Here is an 18,772-nt window from a genome sequence, read left to right on the forward strand (position 1 = left end):
ATGCCCAGAGGCTAGAAAATAATAAGAAAGCTCGAAATTTTCACCAACCTTCTATGTGAAAAAGTGCTTATAAAAATACCTAAATCGTCTATCTCTAAAGGTGTGATTAAGTCCACTTGTTCTTGTTTTCTGCACCAGATGTTATAGTTATGTCGAATCTACCCAAATAAATTACTTCCGACAGGCTAAAACTTTCGATCCCTCCTCTCTTAATACTCAAGGGAAATCAAGCCAATCCTATGGTGCAGTTACTCACAATTGAAATCTTTATTGCACAGCGTCATTCTGGTGAATCTGCGTCCACTACCTTCCTGAGATGCATTTCCCAAAAGAAGTATAGTAAGTGCACCAGAGTTACTGGTGCTTTGAATGTCAGATCTGGCATATTGCAGACAGTTGATGCGTTACCATCACCCCCACACCCCGCCCCACCCCGCCCCCAAACAATCCAGCAGTACTGTCAAATATGGATTTTTACCTTTGGATTTTCTTCATTAGGAACAAGCTACGGATCGCAAGGCCAGCATCTATAAATCATTGATCATCAATACTTGCAAGGAAATGATGTCTTACAGCGATTTTCCTGTTCCCGATGATTACCCAAATTACATGCATCATTCCAGGATTCTGGAGTACTTCCGGCTTTATGCCAACCGCTTTGATCTGATGAAATACATACGGCTGAAGGTTAGTTCTAACTATTGGTAATGAAAGATCTTGTTGGCACTCCTTGATAGTCTTGTCCTAATGATCTATAAACATGATGGACATGTGGCAGCCCTGCTTCAGTAGATAACACGCTTACCTCTGCATCCAGAAATGGTGGTTTCAAATGCCACTGCATGAAATGTGAGCACATTGGCCATATTGCAGGGCCTGGTGCAGTACTGAGGTAGTGCTGATCATAATCATAAGAACTAGGAGCAGGAGTAGGCCGTCCGGCCCCTCGAGCCTGCTCCGCCATTCAATAAGATCATGGCTGATCTTTTCGTGGACTCAGATCCACTTACCCGCGCTCTCACCGTATCCCTTAATTCCTTTATTGTTCAAAAAGATTAGCTTTAAAAACGTTTACTGAAGAAGCGTCAACTACTTCACTGGGCAAGGAATTCCATAGATTAACAACCCTCTCGGTGAAGAGGTTCCTTCTTAATTCAGTCCTAAATCCGCTCCCTCTAATCTTGAGGCTATGCCCTCTTGTCCTAGCTTCACCTGCCAGTGGAAACATCCTCTCTACTTGTATTTTATCCATTCCCTTCATGATTTTATATGTTTCTATAAGATCCCCCCTCATTCTTCTGAACTCCAATGAATATAATCCCAATCTACTCAGTCTCTCCTCATAAGCCAACCCCCTCAACTCCGGAATCAACCGAGTGAACCTCCTCTGCACCCTCTCCAGTGCCAGTACATCCCTTCTCAAGTAAGGAGACATAAACTGCACACAGTACTCCAGGTGCGGCCTCACCAGTACCTTATACAGCTGCAACATAACCTCTCTGCTTTTAAACTCAATCCCTTTAGCAATGAAGGACAAAATTCCATTTGCCTTCCTAATTACTTGCTGTACCTGCAAACCAACCTTCTGCAATTCATGTACAAGGACACCCAGGTCCCTCTGCATAGCAGCATGCTGCAACTTTTTACCATTCAAGTAATAATCCTTTTTACTGTTACTCCTACCGAAATGAATGACTTCACATTTATTAACATTGTATTCCATCTGCCAGACCTTTGCCCACTCACTCAATGTATCTATGTTCCTCTGCAAAGTTTCACAGTCATCTGCACACTTTTCTCTGCCACTCATCTTAGTGTCATCTGCAAACTTTGACACCCTACACGTGGTCCCCAACTCCAAATCATCGATATAAATTGGAAATAATTGCAGTCCCAACACCGATCCCTGAGGCACACCACTAGTGACTGATTGCCAACCAGAATAGCACTCATTTATCCCCACTCTCTACTTCCTGTCAGTCAACCAATCCTCTATCCATACTAATACTTTACCCCTAACGCCATGCATCCTTATCTTATGCAGCAGCCTCTTGTGCAGCACCTTGTCGAAGGCCTTTTGGAAATCTAGGTACACCACATCCACTGGGTCCCCATTGTCCACCTTGCTCGTAATGTCATCATAGAATTCCAAAAGATTTGTCAAGCATGACCTGCCCTTCATGAACCCATGCTGCGTCTGCCCAACGGGACAATTTCTATCGAGATGCCCTGCTATTTCTTCCTTGATAATAGACTCAAGCATCTTCCCCACTGCAGAGGTTAATCTAACCGGTCTATAATTCCCCATCTTTTGTCTACCTCCCTTTTTAAACAGTGGCGTCACATCTGCTGTTTTCCAATCTGCTGGGACTACCCCAGAGTCCAGCGAATTTTGGAAAATTACCGCCAGTGCACCTGCTATTTCTCCCGCCATCTCTTTTAGTACCCTGGGATGCATTCCATCAGGGCCAGGAGACTTATCAATCCTTAGCTCCATTAGCTTGCCCAACACTACCTCTTCCGCAATAATGATTGTTTCCAGGTCCTCACCTACGTTCGTCTCTTTGTCAATTACTGGCATGTTATTAATGTCCTCCACTGTGAAGACCGATACAAAATACCTGTTCAATGCCTCGGCCATTTCATCATAGCCCATAACTAAATTCTCCTTCTCATCCTCTAAAGGACCAACGTTTACTTTAGCCACTCTTTTTCGTTTTATATATTTATAAAAACTTTTGCCATCTGTCTTTATATTCTGTGCTAGTTTTTTCTCATGTTCTATCTTACTTTTCTTTATAGCTCTTTTTGTGGCTTTCTGTTGACCTTTAAAGTTTTCCCAATCTTCTAGTTTCATGCTGCTTTTGGCCACTTTGTATGCCTTCTCTTTCAATTTGATAGCCTCCCTTATTTCCTTAGACACCCATGGCAGATTACCCCTTTTCTTCCAGTCCTTCCTTTTCACTGGAATATACTTTTGCTGAGCACTTTGAAAAATTGCTTTGAAAGTCCTCCACTGCTCGTCAACTGTCCCACCATAAAATCTTTGTTTCCAGTCTATTTTAGCCAAGTCCTCCCTCATTCTGTTGTAGTCCCCCTTGTTCAAGCACAGGACCCTGGTATTGGATTTTATCTTCACACACTCCATCTGTATTCTAAATTCAACCATACTGTGATCACTCCTTCCAAGAGGATCCCTAACTATGAGGTCATTAATTATTCCTGTCTCATTACACAGGACTAGATATCAGATAGCTTGCTCCCTCGTCGGTTCCATTACATACTGTTCAAGAAAACTATCACGGATACACTCAACGAGCTCCTCCTCAAGGCTACCCTGACTGAGCTGGTTCGACCAATCTACATGTGGATTAAAATCCCCCATGATAATTGCCGTACCATTTTTACAGGCATTAGTTATTTCTTTGTTTATTGCCCGCCCCAATGTGATGTTATTATTTGGTGGCCTATAGACTACGCCTATCAATGACTTTTTCTTCTTCGAGTTTCTAATTTTCACCCAAATGGATTCAACCTCATTCTCCATCGAACCTATATCATCTCTCAGCACCGCCCTGATGTCGTCCTTGAGTATCAGAGCTACACCCTTACCTTCCTGTCTGTCCTTCCGAATAGTCTGGTACCCCTGGATATTTAACTCCCAGTCGTGACCAACCTGTAACCATGTCTCCGTAATGGCTACCAAATCATATTCATTCGCGATGATTTGTGCCGTTAACTCATCAACCTTGTTACGAATGCTACGAGCATTCAGGTAAAGTGCCTTTGTGCTAGCTTTCTTACCCTCATGATTCCCAACATCTCTAATAATAACTCCTGCAGTGTCGCAGGTGTTCTCTTTCGAAAGAGACATTAAGCCCTGTCAGATGTACGCAAAAAATCCCAACTGCCACTCTTTTGGAGAAGAGCAGACGAGTTCTCCATCATCCTGGGCCTACGTGTTCCCAAACCAACATCACTAAACTTGGCAATCTGGCCAACATGTCGGTCGTGGGCGCTTCCTCTGTATAAATTCACCGGTGTGTTTCCTACACTACAATGGTGACTAAGCTTCAAAAGTACTCAGTTGGCTGTGGTATACTTTGAAATGACCTGAGGTCATGACCAGTGCTATATACATGCAAGTCTTTCGTTTTTATCTTCTTAACTGCTCTTTGCTGGGTGAGATAATTAAGGTTGTCCGGCCCTTCCTGTGAACAGATTCCTGATGCTCAGCAATGGGTCCTCTTAAACTCGCGTTCAAGCAACTAACATTTAAGTTCATAAAGATTTCTGTAAGAATGAATATGACTGCGAATAATTCTTGAGGAGGGATTCATTAAATTAATTCAACTTGAAACAATCCGTTTGAATAGGAGCAGGCCTTTGGCCCTGGTGCTCCTCGCCCATTCAATTAGCTTGTGGCTGATCTAATTCATGACTAAATTTCCCCACTTTTGCTTCCATGCCCTTTAACCCCCTTGTCAAATAAAATTCTCCCCATTGTGAACGTAACAAATTAATTTTGACTCGGCAGTTGGTCGGGAAGAATTCTGTTGTCCTTTGTTGAGCATGTGCATCAGCCCGAAATGGTCCAGGACTGATTTTAATGTTACAAACCCTTTTATTGATTCCATTAACCTTTGGAAATCGTTTCTCTCTCGACCATGTCATACCCTGTCATCATCTTAAACACCTCAATGAACTCACCACTAAATTGCCCATACTCACGGGAGTACAAGCCGAGTCTATGCAACCTGCAGGCATAATGAATCCATTGAGCTCTGGTCTCATTCTGTATTGACAGAATTGTTATCAGCAGAAAATTGGCAGTCATTTATTTGCCGTTGGAGGTATTGTGTTAACGCCACGGTGAAACATTGTACGCAGAGCCCAGTTTTGGTTAATACATGCTCAGGGTTCAGTTTATTGGCCATCACCAAGGCGAATGGTAGTCATGTAATCTATTCCACTGTTACAAATTCCCATCTACCTGTTGCTGGGACATCCCGTGTGAAGAGAGGTGTGCATGTTGCTGTCTTCAGTGTCGATCACAGAGTCATAGAGTTATACAGCACAGAAACAGGCCCTTCGGCCCATCGTGTCTGTGCTGGCCACCCAGCACCCAACTATTCTAATCCCATAATCCCGTAGCCTTGTATGCTATGGCATTCCCAGTGCTCATCTAAATACTTTTTAAATGTTGTGAGGGTTCCTGCCTCCACCTCCTCTTCAGGCAGTGCGTTCCAGACCCCAACCACCCTCTGGGCGAAAAAAAATCCTCAAATCCCCCCTAAACCTCCTGCCCCTTCCCTAAATCTATGCCCCCTGCTTATTGACCCCTCCACTATGGGAAAACGTTTCTTCCTATCGAACCTATCAATGCCCCTCATAATATTATACACCTCAATCATGTTCCCCCTCAACCTTGGGTGGCGCAGTGGTTAGCACCGCAGCCTCACAGCTCCAGCGACCCGGGTTCAATTCCGGGTACTGCCTGTGTGGAGTTTGCAGCTTCTCCCTGTGTCTGCGTGGGTTTCCTCCGGGTGCTCCGGTTTCCTCCCACAAGCCAAAGACTTGCAGGTTGATAAGTAAATTGGCCATTAGCAATTGCCCCTAGTATAGGTACGTGGTAGGGAAATATAAGGACAGGTGGGGATATGTGGTAGGAATATGGAATTAGTGTGGGATTAGTACAGATGGGTGGTTGATGGTCGGCGCAGACTCGGTGGGCTGAAGGGCCTGTTTCAGTGCTGTATCTCTAAAATTAAAAAAAAAACTAAAAAACCTTCTGTGCTCCAAGGAAAACAACCCTAGCCTTTTCAGTCTCTCTTCGTAGCTGAAATGCTCCAGCCCAGGGAACATCCTGGTGAAACTCCTCTGCACCATCTCCAGTGCAATCACATCCTTCCTATAATGTGGTGACCAGAACTGTACACAGTACTCCAGCTGTGGTCTAACTAGCATTTTATATAGCTCCATCATAACCTCCCTGCTCTTGTATTTTACGCCTCGGCTAATGAAGGCAGGTATCCCATATGCCTTCCTAACCACCTTGTCTACCTGTGTTGTTGCCTTCAGTGACCTATGGACAAGTACACCAAGGTCCTTCTGACCTTCTATACTTCCTAGGGTCCTACCATCCATTGTATATTTCCTTGCCTTGTTAGTCCTGACAAAATACATCACCTCACACTTCTCAGGATTAAATTCCATTTGCTACTGCTCTGCCCATCTTACCAGCCCATCTATATCGTCCTGTAAGCTGAGGCTTTCCTTCTCACTATTTACAACACCACCAATTTTCATGTCATCTGCAAACTCACTTATCATACCTTCTATATTCACGTCTAAATCATTAATGTACACTACCAATCATTTTGTTCCCATTCGTGGGATTTCTCTGTCATTTCTAAAAACACTTAATAACGCAATGGTGAGCAGCAAAGCAGAATGCTATCCTGGATTTATCATGGCAGTTAGAATTACTTCATCGGTTTTCCCCTATTGGTATTGAAAAGTCAATGGGAAATCTAGCAATTCAACCCATAATATAACAAAAAAAAATACAATATAATGTAATTGCTAATTCCATATCCCGCAGGCAGAGTAGTCTACAATATATATTAAAGACAAAGAATATTGATGAACAATATTATCGGTGTGTTTGTTCATATATCCCAGATAGGCAAAGGAAATTTATTTTCACATCAAGTCACGGCAGTACAATTGCTGTGTGGAGTAGAGCGCAGAAGCAAACATTATTGTTTCGAAACAATCAGACTTAGAATACTGATAACATTATAAATATATTATATAATACTATAAAAAGTATTTTTTTAACAAGGGATGAAAGCCGTCGTATTTACCTTTTGTTCCTTTTTTTAAATCCTAGAGGATGCTATCGAGGACATTTTTGAAATATCGCCCACTATTATTCAATCCAGTGTAAACATCCGCTCTTTCCACATTGTTTGCAGTGTGCACTCTCTCAAATATGCGCTGCAGTAAATCACCAAGTTTTCTTTGCCAGCACCTCTCACACACGCTGTATCTACTGCTTAAATGTACAAGGGTAGTAGGTGCATTGAAACTTCTTTACCTCTAAGTTCCCTTCCATGTCATACAGCCTCCTGATGTATCACCGTTCCTTCAAATTCTCTTGGTCAAACCCTTGCCCTCTCTACCTAACAGCATGGTAGCAAGTGAGTTCACCACCATGACCATCTCGGGGGTAACTGGGGATAGATCATAAACGCCGGCCCGCCTGGCAGTGACCGCATCGCGAGAATGAATAGTAAAATCGTCTTCCTGTTTCCACAGACCGACGTGTGTGCCATAACGAAGCGACAGGATTTCTCCTCCACTGGACAGTGGGACGTGGCAACCAAAGACAGCGACAGCAGGGTGGAGACGTATGTTTTCGATGCCATTATGGTCTGCACCGGCCACCACAGCAGCCCACATCTGCCTTTGGACTCATTCCCTGGTGAGAATTTCAAATTACGTTTCCATCAATTGTATCAAACAAAGTTCAAAGCTGGAGCTGAATCCCGGCTTGGGCACGCATTCTAAATGCACGGGCCGCCTGTCATAATCCCCGCTTGATATTCAGTTCTGCGAACGTATTTGTTTGCTTGTATTCTTTCGTGGGTTGTTTGTGTTACATGGTCATTTGTTGCCCATCCCGAATTGCTTTGTTAACTTATTGGCTTGCCAGGCCGTTTCAGACGGCAGCAAAGATTTAACCACTTTCCTGTTTGTTCCGAGTAATATCTAAGGCAGACCGACGGATGGCATCTTTATTGAGGGTGGCTTGCACGTCCAAATTTTTAATAATTGATTTGGATTGAAATTCCACCAGCAATCTTGCTGGGATTTGAACCTATGCCCGCAGGGTATTCGGGAAAACCTCAGCATTATTCGATAAATAACTGCCCCTACATCACCGTCTCTAATGTGAATTCTGCACATGGAGTGCTGATAAGACTATGCCTGCTTCGGTCTATGACTCATGTATAAGCTATACCAACTTACAGACCCATAATATCTTGTTCTTCAAAAAAAAGTATATTAACAGAAAACACCGCCAGTGTTAGTTATCCATTTGGAGTGCACTGGTGCAGAACATGAGTGCAGGAAATGTATACTTTAAGGAGTGGGCTTGGGTCGGGAGTATTTTCAAGCAGCCTGGTGGGTGGGTGCGGTCGTGTGGTAGTGATGAGGAAGACTGCCTCACAGCATGAAAGGAGGTGAGCGATGTCATTGTGGCGTGGCGGGGAAAACATTTCAGAGTAGAACATGAATCTGTATGTCACAAACGTAGAACTTCTAAATCTTCAATAATCTCGATAAAGCTTTCAGTAATGCATTGAAAGATTCGCAAGCCTTCAGTTAGACTGACACTTGGTGTAGAATTGCCTCTTCTGACGGTCGGTCAGACCGGTCAAATATTAACGCATGTACCGCTCTTTAGAGGACCCGCCCGATATTTAGCCTGATTCATGTCAAACGACTGAAGGGGCCTCAGTCACATAACGACCTAGGGGGCCTACATCCGTCAATGTGTGAAGGTGGCTCGACTGTTTAATAAGGTTGTATTGATAATGTAGTTGGGGAGAATATGGAGTGTCATTAACCAAAGGTCACAGATTTGTGATAAATAGCAAACAACCGGGGGGGAGAAGAGCAGAAATAGTTTTACACAGCACTACTTGAAACGATGGTGAAAGTAGAGTAGATAGTTACTTTCAAATGGGAGTTAAATATAAGCTTGAAGAGGAGAAAATTTCAGGACTGTGCACAAAGAGCAAGAGTTTGAAAATGGTTAGGTCTCTCTGTTTATTATACCAGGTATTTAGGGGGTTATAGACGAGTAGATGGAATAAGCATGCTGCTGAGCTGTGATCAAATTGAATGGAAGAGCAGGCACGAGGGGTGAGTGCACCGTTCCTTTCCCATATTTCCATCTTGCTGTGCTGTGGGAAAAACTGGCCACCAATCCTCATCACACAGCCAAAAGAACTGAACCCAGGAGCTGAGGTGAGAGTGACTGCCCTCGACAACAAGCCAGCATTTGACAGAGTGTGGTATCAAGGAGCCTTAGTCAAAGTGGAGTAAATTGGGAATCGGGGGTGGGGGAACTCCCCGCTGGTTGGAGTCATACCGAGCACAAAGGAAGATGGTTGTGGTTGTTGGAGGTCAATCATCTCAGCTCCAGGGCATCAGTGCAGGAGTTCTTCAGGGTAGCGTCCTAGGCCTAGGTAGCATCTTCAGCGGCTTCATCGATGACATTCCCTCCATCGTAAGGTCAGAAGTGGGGATGTTCAGTGATAATTTCAAAATGGTCAGCACTATTCGTGACTCGTCAGATACAGAAGCAATCCATGTCCATATGCAGCAAGACCTTGGGCTGATAGGTCTCGGGTTACATTTGCATCACACAAGTGCCAGGCAATGACCATCTCCAATAAGAGGGAATCCAACCATCTCCTCATGACATTCCATGGCATTGCCATTGCTGGCACCCCCTAATATCCATTGACCAGAAACTGAACTGGACTAGCCATATAAATACCGTGGCTATAAGAGCAGGTCAGAGTCTGGAAATTCTGTGCTGAGTAATTCACCTCCTGACTCCCAAAGCCTGTCCACCATTTACAAAGCACAAGTCAGGTGTGTGATGGAATATTCTCCACCTGCCTGTATGGGTGCAGCTCCAATACCGATCAAAAAGCTCGGCACCATCTGGGACAAAACCGCCTGCTTGATTGGCACCCCATCCACCACCTTCAACATTCACTCCCTCCACCACTGACGCACAGTCGCAGCAGTTTTTCCATCCACAAGATGCACTGCAGCAACTCGCCAAGACTCTTTCGGCAGCGCCACCCAAACCCGCGATCTCTTCCACCAAGAAGGGCAAGGGCAGCAGATGCACGGGAACACACCACCACCTGCAAGTTCCCCTCCAAACCATACACCAACTTGGAAGTATATCGCCATTCCTTCAGTGTCACTCGGTCAAAATCCTGGAACTCTCTGCCAAACAGCACTGGAAGTGTACCTACCCCACATGGACTGCAGCGGTTCAAGAAGGCAGCTCACCACCACCTTCTCAAGGGCAATTAGGGATGGGCAATAAATGTTGGCCTAGTCAGCGATGCCCACATCTCGTGAACGATTTAAAAAAAATCTAGCCACCTTGGATCCAATATATCCTTACCCACTGAAATATCTGTCATCCGGTGGCGGACAATATTCTACAGAACACTTGACACATATTAGAAATCCTATGGCAGGACTGCTAATAGCTATTGTACATCTGTTGAGCACATATTTAGTTTCTGTTATGTCGTGGCTCATTATTAACTCCTATTGCATCACATCATCAACCCTTTTGTGATTTAATCGCTCCTACCCTCTCTTTCCTGTCCTAAAACTCGCTTTCCCAGGCCCTGGAGTTATAATGTGTTGATCTCACAGTTTTGATGAAAGATTACTGACCTGAAACTTTTACTCTGTCCCTTTGTTCACGGATGCATCCTGGCTGTTTGAGTTTTATCTCGCCTTTTCTATTTTCTTCCCGATCTCCTGCATCCACCGTGCTGTTACTTTGTTCTATTTCTGAGTAGGTAAAACAGAGCTTTGAACACAGCTGTCGTGCATCATACGTATTTTGTCTATATGTGTGTATGTACCCAGGCATAGAGGAGTTCAAAGGTCAATACATGCACAGTAAAGAATACAAAGACGTGCGAAGGTTTGAAGGGAAGAGAGTGGTAATAATCGGAATTGGAAACTCTGGGGGCGATCTGGCCGTTGAAATCAGTCGTCGTGCTAAGCAGGTAATACCAAAATGTTTAGTTTGCTGTGCGTTCTGACAAAGGCAAGGGCCAAGGAATTTCGATTTGGGCGAGGGTGCTGAACGGCCGTTATCGCATGGGCCACCTGTTATAAGTCCCTCTTGCTATTCAGTTCTGTCTAAATCAGGCACGGCGTTTACCCAGTAGCTGTTATAATATTGTTCATTTTGTACTACCGTTTAAGTTTCATTTACATACGAATTAAGAACAGGGGTAGTTCATTCAGCCCCTCCGCCATTCAATAAGATTAAGGCTGATCTGTTTGTGTATCGAATGCCACACTCCCATCTACCTCCTCAATAGCCTTTGATTCCCTTGCCTAACAAGAATCTATCCACCTCCGCCTTATAAATATTCAATGACCTCGCCTCCACCCCCTTCTGAGGCAAAGAGTTCCAAAGTCACACAAGCCTCTGAGAGAAAGACATTCTCCTCATCTTTGTCCTAAAAGGGTGACCCCTAATTTTAAAACAGTGCCCCCTAGTTCTGGACTCACCCACAAGAGGAAACATCCTTCCAATCAAGTCTCCCCTCACTCTTCTTAACCCTAGTGAAAACAAGCCTAGTCTGCACAACCTTTCCTCGTATGACAACCCGCTCATTCCAGGTATTAATAAGTAAACGTCCTCTGAGCTGTCTCCTACATCCTTCCTTAAATAAGGAGACCAAAACTGTACACAGTATTCGAGATGTGGTCTCACCAATACCCTGTATAACTGAAGCACAACATCCTTACTTTTATTTTCAATTCCTCTCCTAATAAAGGATAGCATTCCATTAGCATTATTTATTCCTTGCTGTACCTGCATACTAACATTTTGTGACTCATGCACTAGATTCCTCTGCACCTTGGAATTCTGCAGCCGTTCTCCGTTTCAGTAATACTCTGCTTTTTTAAAATTCTTCCTACCAAAGTGAACAACCACGACTGCATTGTTACAATTATCGATTCTGTATGTAATTTATTAATTCTTCACGAAGATATTCTCTTCCATTCATTTGGTCCATTCATCTACCTTTGACAGGAATTCATCTTCAGTGGTAGGATCGACCGGGCTGGTCGTTTCTTTGTTGCGTCTGGTTAATGCCGGGTGGTCTGGCCAGTTTTCTTCTTCTTAGCCCTTTTCGTAGCGTTCTGATACAGCTGAGTGAGTGCGAGGACATTTTCGAGGCCAAATAAGAGTCAACCACATGGTTGTCGTGGGTCCAGAGCCACATACAGACCACACTGGGTTAGGAGATCAGCCACTACCTTTTGAATGGTGGAGCAGGCTCAAAGGGCCAAGTGGCCTACACCTGTTCTGATATCTTACATTCTTATGTTCTTACCGGTCTTTATCCATCGAGCTATACAAGTGAGCTCACTTTCAGCAATTCTTTCGTTTACCGTTTTGGGAACTCAGCCAGGTTATTTGGTGGTTCGAAAAACCCGATGGGTATCCCACTAATGAGGATAGAGGCATATAACACGCTTTACGGACTGCAAATACGAATAAAACCAAGAAATTGATTCACTTCTGGCATCCGTTCTGACAGAATTTTGGATTAACATTCCCGATTGATCTAGCATTCGTCCTCACATTATTGAAACATCTTCCAGGTGTTTCTCAGCACAAGGAGAGGTTCCTGGGTACTGAATCGTGTCGGACACGACGGCTACCCGACTGACATGTTACTGAGCTGTCGATGTCGATATTTGATGAGAGATGTCTTGCCTTTTTCCTTCACCAACTGGTTCGTTGAAAGATCCTTGAACAGCCGATTCAATCACGCAAACTACGGACTTCAGCCGAAGCACAGGTGTGTAGCATCCCAAAGACATGTAATTGAATTCGATTTCGCTACTCAGGCCAGATAATTGAAGAGTGTTGGATAGAACTGCAATTGATTTTCGTGCCCACCCCCCGCCCGCCAAACCGTTTACGGTTTAGTTTAGAGATACAGCACTGAAACAGGCCCTTCGGCCCACCGCATCTGTGCCGACCATCAACCACCCATTTATACTAATCCTACACTAATTCCATATTCCTACCACATCCCTACCTGTCCCTATATTTCCCTACCACCTACCTATACTAGGGGCAATTTTATAATGGCCAATTAACCTATCAACCAGCAAGTCTTTGGCATGTGGGAGGAAACCGGAGCACCCGGAGGAAACCCACGCAGACACAGGGAGAACTTGCAAACTCCAGACAGGCAGAACCCAGAATTGAACCCGGGTCGCTGGAGCTGTGAGGCTGCGGTGCTAACCACTGCGCCACTGTGCCGACCACAGTGGTAGTCGAGGCTTCTGTCCCCTCCAGCATAGAAGGTTAATGGAGTGATCCAATTGGCTGTTTCAGAGGTTAAAGGAGTGCATGGGGAGAACCAATTTCCTTTTAGTGATCAAGAGCAGGGCTTCAAAACCTTTAAATTGGAGCAGCATCTTTGAGGTGTAATTTCCCACAAAAAGTAATGAAAATCTAACATTTTCTCCCGAACAAAGTCTGGAAATTGGGGTCTATTAAACATTGCATACATTTCATAATCAAGATCGATAGGATTTTGTTAAGGAAGAATATTGAGGGTAACAGAACCAACTGGGGTAAACGGAGTTAAAATATAGATCAGTCATTATCTAATTGGATGGTGCTCACAGCCTTGAGTGGCTGTATGGTTCCTCCTCTTTCTATGCTCCGTCCAAGTCGCCATTTCCCTAGCACTTGTCATAAAGCTGTGCACTCACTTCTGAAACGATTTGCATCAGTTCACTGCACTGATTAATATTCCGCTTTAATCACCGTGACAGCGTTTTCAGTCAACACCCCATGGTCAACGATGATTTGCCAAACAGAATTATTTCAGGAAGCATTCTGGTGAAATCAAATGTGAAGCAATTTACCGAGACCTCTGCCGTTTTTGAAGACGGCAGCGTGGAGGACATCGATGTGGTTGTTTTTGCGACTGGCTACACCTTCTCTTATCCATTCCTGGACGAATCTATCCTGGCAGTTAACAAAAACCACGTTTCTCTCTACAAGTATGTTTTCCCGCCTCACATGGAACAGCCGACTCTCGCCATCATTGGCCTCATCCAACCATTGGGAGCGATTATGCCCATATCAGAACTCCAGGCTCGTTGGGCAACACGAGTGTTTAAAGGTATGAGAACATTTAACGTGAATCTCAAATGGGGAGAAATGTTTGAAAGCAGGACTTGGATACATAGAGCGCCTTTCAGACCTCAGGACTTCCCAAAGAGCTTGATCGCCCATGAAGTGCTTTTGAAGTGTAGTCACTATTGTAGTGCAGGAAGCACAGTAACCAATTGGCATGCAACAACAGCAATGCAATGATGAGTATTGTTTAATGATTTGGAATGAGGGATAGATATTGGTCTGGACACAACTCCCCTGCTCTTAGAATCATAGACACTTCCACAGGCATAGAAGCAGGCCATTCGGCCAATCGAGTCCATGCCGGCTCTCTACGGAACTATCCAATCAATCCCACTCCCAAGCTCAATTCCCGTAGCCCTGTAGGTCTTCTTTGATAAAGTGCAATGGGATCTTTTACGTGCAACTTAGAGAACAGATGGAGCCTCACTTTATTGCGTCATCTGAGAGAAGGCACCTCCAACAGTCTCTCAATGCTGCACTAGATTTTTCCACTCAAGGCTCTGGAGTGGGAACCCACAGACTTCTGGCAGGGAGGCAACAGTGCCATTGCTGACCCGAGAATTACACATTACCAGAGCGGTGCGTCTTAATGCAATTGCTTTCTTGAGTGGACATCAGTGACGTTTTGAACGCTTACTCTATTTTAACTGGGAGGGAAAATCAACTTGAGCGAGAATGCAAAGCCAAGAGCATGGCACCAGTTAGCAGTTATAATCTCATCTGATATATAGAGTGCTTGACGTTAATGAAATTGAATAACCAGCCAAGTGTACAACTGGAGGCTCATGCTTTATCGTCCGTTTGCATCTCCATCCAAGTCAAATTTAAATGTTTCATCTCCAAAAAAAACAAGTGTATCGAATCACTAACTTCCTGTTGTCTGTCGCTCTTTAACTCTGAGATGTTTTAGTTTTAGAGATACAGCACTGAAACAGGCCCTTCGGCCCACCGAGTCTGTGCCGACCGTCAACCACCCATTTATACTAATCCTACACTAATTCCATATTCCTACCGCATCCCCACCTGTCCCTATATTTCCCTACCACCTACCTGTACTAGGGGCAATTTATAATGGCCAATTAACCTATCAACCAGCAAGTCTTTGGCATGTGGGAGGCACCCGGAGGAAACCCACGCAGACACAGGGAGAACTTGCAAGCTCCACACAGGCAGTACTGAGAATTGAACCCGGGTCGCTGGAGCTGTGAGGCTGCGGTGCTAACCACTGCGCCGCCCATGTATCGGTTCCTTACCATAAGCAGGTCACACCTAAATGTAACGTTCAGCTTGCTTTCCCACCAAGACAGGGCTCACAGCTGCTGCAGAAAATTTATGAAGATTGCTTCTGAAATTCTTCTTCACGTCTTGTATAAGTATTAGGGTGAATGCATACAGTCGGGGTGAAATTTGACCTGGGCGGGGACGCCAAGCAGACAAAAAAGTTTTGCTCGCCCATGATATGCGTCACCCCATATTCAGTTCCATTCAAAAATGGCTGGCCACAGATGCGATATTGTGATATTCCGTTTTACATCCCTGCCCGAGTCGAATTCCATATATATATATGTTACTGTGTTAAAGAGTGGAAGAACTTTAGACTTCACGGATTTAGTATGGCAAGCCGAGGTTGTTGTCCAGACTTAATTACATTGACTTGAGCATTTAATGTTTCAGGATTTGAAAAATTGCCTTCTGTCACTGACATGTTGTCAGAAATAAAGGATAAAAGAGAAAGAATGGCGAGCAGGTAAGAGCGAACCATATAATCGTAGAATCATTTAATCGTGCAACACAGAAAAAGGCCGTTTGGTATAGCAAGACTAAGCCAGACCTTTTGAAGAGAAAAACAGTCATTTCCACAATCCCGTGCATCCCCACACCCCTGCAATTATTTTTCCTACATGTGTTTACCCAATTGCCTTTTGGAAGCATTAACTGATTTGCTTCCGACACCCCATCAGGCAGTGCAATCCAAATCCTAACCACACGTCATGTTTTTTTTTCTCTGGCCTCTGCTTTTGCCAGTCACCTGAGGTCGGTGCCAACCAGCGATCCAATATTCAGTCATTATAAACGGTTTCACTCCATGTACATAATCCAAAAGCTTCATAATTACAAATGCCTATGTCCAGAAGGCATTTGACACGTCAAATGTTACCAGATACAATTAAAGCCATGGTGTAGGGGGTAACATATCAGCATGGATAGAGAATGATTAGCTGTCAGGAAACAAAGAGTTAATCGGTTTCAAGGTTTTCAAGCTGTAACTAATGGAGTATCACAGGGGCCTCACCTATTTACAATATATATCAATGACCTGGATAAAAGGACAGAATGTATGGTTGCTAAATTTGCTGATGACACAAAGTAGGAGAGTAAGTTGGGAAGAGGGCAGAAGGAGTCTGCAAAGGGGTGTAGCTATGTTAAGTGAGCGGGCAAAGATTTGGCAGATGGATTATAATGTGGAAGAATGTGAACTTGCCCACTTTGGCTGGAAAAATAGAGAAAAAAAAACATATTATGTAAATGGAGAGAGATTTCAGAACTCTGAGATGCAGAGGGATCTGGGTGTCCTCGTACACGAAACACAAACAGGTAGTATGCAGGTACAGCAAGTCATTAAGAAGGCAAGTGCAATGTTGTCGTTTATTGCAGGGGGACTGCAATGGAAAAGTAGAGATGTTTTGCTACAGTCGTACAGGGTATTGGTGAGACCACATCTAGAGAATTGTGTGCAGTTTTGGTCTCCTTACTTAAGAAAGGATACAATTGCATTGGAAGCAGTTCAGAGAAGGTTCACTTGACTGATTCCTGTGATGAGAGGGTTATCTTATGAGGAAAGGTTGGACAGTTTGGGTCTGTATTCATTGGAGTTTATAAGAATGAGAGGTTAGCTTATTGCAACATATAAGATCCTGAGGGGAATGGACAGGATGGATGTTGAAAGGATGTTTCCCCTTGTGGGAGAGACTAAAACTAGGGGTGCGAGGTGGGGGGGGGGGGGGGGGGGTGGCGGGGGAGGGGGCACAGTTTAAAAATAAGGGCACTCCATTTAAAACAGAAATGAGGAGAATGCTTTTTTTTTTCTCAGAGGTCATCAGTCTGTGGAACTCTTTTCCCCGGAGAGCTATAGAGACAGGGTCATTGAATGTTTTTAAGGCAGAGGTAGACAGTTTCTTGACAATTAAGGGAGTCAAAGGGTATCGGGAGCAGGCAGGAAAGTGCAGTTGAGTCCACAAACAGATCAGCCATGATCTTATGAAATTGTGGAGCAGGCTCGTGGGGCTGGATGACCCACTCTTCCTCCTAGTTCTTATGGTGGGATGTAAATCTCATCTGAGCTTTCTCTGTTCTCTGTTCTATCCACCTAACTATAAGACCTTATCCCTGGAACCATTGGCATCAATTGGTGCTATCCCAATTCAAAGACTTGGTGTGGTTCTGAAGTGTGGTGCCCAGTATTAGAACAAAGAACAAAGAACAGTACAGCACAGGAACAGGCCATTCGGCCCTCCAAGCCTGCGACGATCTTGATGCCTGACTAAACTAACACCTTCTGCACTTCCGCGGCCCATATCTCTCTATTCCCTTCCTATTCATATATTTGTCAAGATGTCTCTTAAACGTCTCTATGGTACCTGCTTCCACCACCTCCCCTGGCAGCAAGTTCCAGGCACTCACCACCCTCTGTGTAAAAAAAACTTGCCTCGCACATCCCCTCTAAACGTTGCCCCTCTCACCTTAAACCTATGTCCCCTACTAACTGACTCTTCCACCCTGGGAAAAAGCTTCTGACTATCCACTCTGTCCATGCCGCTCATAACTTTGTAAACCTCTATCATGTCGCCCCTCCACCTCTGTCATTCCAGTGAAAACGATCCGAGTTTTTCCCACCTCTCCTCATAGCTAATGCCATCCAGACCAGGCAACATCCTGGTAAATCTCCTCTGTACCCTCTCCAAAGCCTCCACGTCCTTCTGGTAGTGTGGCGACCAGAATTGCACGCAATATTCTAAGTGTGGCCGAACTACAGCTGCAACATGACTTGCCAATTTTTATACTCTATGCCCCGACCAATGAAGGCAAGCATGCCGTATGCCTTCTTGACTGCCTTATCCACCTGCGTTGCCACTTTCAGTGACCTGTGGACCTGTACGCCCAGATCCCTCTGCCTGTCAATACTCCTAAGGGTTCTGCCATTTACTGTATACTTGCCACTTACATTAGACCTTCCAAAATGCATTACCTCACATTTGTCCGGATTAAACTCCATCTGCCATTTCTCCGCCCAAGTCTCCAACTGATCTATATCCTGCTGTATCCTCTGACAATCCTCATCATTATCCACAATTCCACCAACCTTTGTGTCGTCCGCAAACTTACTAATCAGACCAGCTACATTTTCTTCCAAATCATTTATATATACTACAAACAGCAAAGGTCCCAGCACTGATCCCTGCGGAACACCACGAGTCACATCCCTCCATTCAGAAAAACACCCATCCACTGTTACCCTCTGTCTTCTGTGACTGAGCCAGTTCTGTATCCTTCTTGCCAGCTCACCTCTGATCCCGTGTGACTCCACCTTTTGCACCAGTCTGCCATGCGGGACCTTGTCAAAGGCTTTACTAAAGTCCATGTAGACAACATCCACCGCCCTTCCCTCATCAATCATCTTCGTCACTTCCTCAAAAAACTCAATCAAATTAGTAAGACACGACCTCCCCTTCACAAAACCATGCTGCC

General features: G+C 44.5%; 1 protein-coding gene across 3 annotated transcripts in view; it reads left to right on the forward strand.

The window, feature by feature from the left end:
* LOC137356302 (flavin-containing monooxygenase 5-like) overlaps positions 1-18,772 on the forward strand; it is a 43,901-nt gene that overhangs the window by 17,770 nt on the left and 7,359 nt on the right. For all 3 annotated transcript variants that reach the window (XM_068022176.1, XM_068022177.1, XM_068022178.1), the window contains 6 exons: positions 499-687; positions 7,324-7,489; positions 10,705-10,847; positions 12,466-12,665; positions 13,657-14,009; positions 15,701-15,773. In XM_068022176.1, coding sequence (XP_067878277.1) covers positions 499-687; positions 7,324-7,489; positions 10,705-10,847; positions 12,466-12,665; positions 13,657-14,009; positions 15,701-15,773 — 1,124 coding nt within the window. The remainder of the gene's footprint in view (positions 1-498; positions 688-7,323; positions 7,490-10,704; positions 10,848-12,465; positions 12,666-13,656; positions 14,010-15,700; positions 15,774-18,772) is intronic.

Source organism: Heterodontus francisci, chromosome 45 (genome assembly GCF_036365525.1).
Source record: "Heterodontus francisci isolate sHetFra1 chromosome 45, sHetFra1.hap1, whole genome shotgun sequence".
Lineage (NCBI taxonomy): Eukaryota > Metazoa > Chordata > Chondrichthyes > Heterodontiformes > Heterodontidae > Heterodontus > Heterodontus francisci.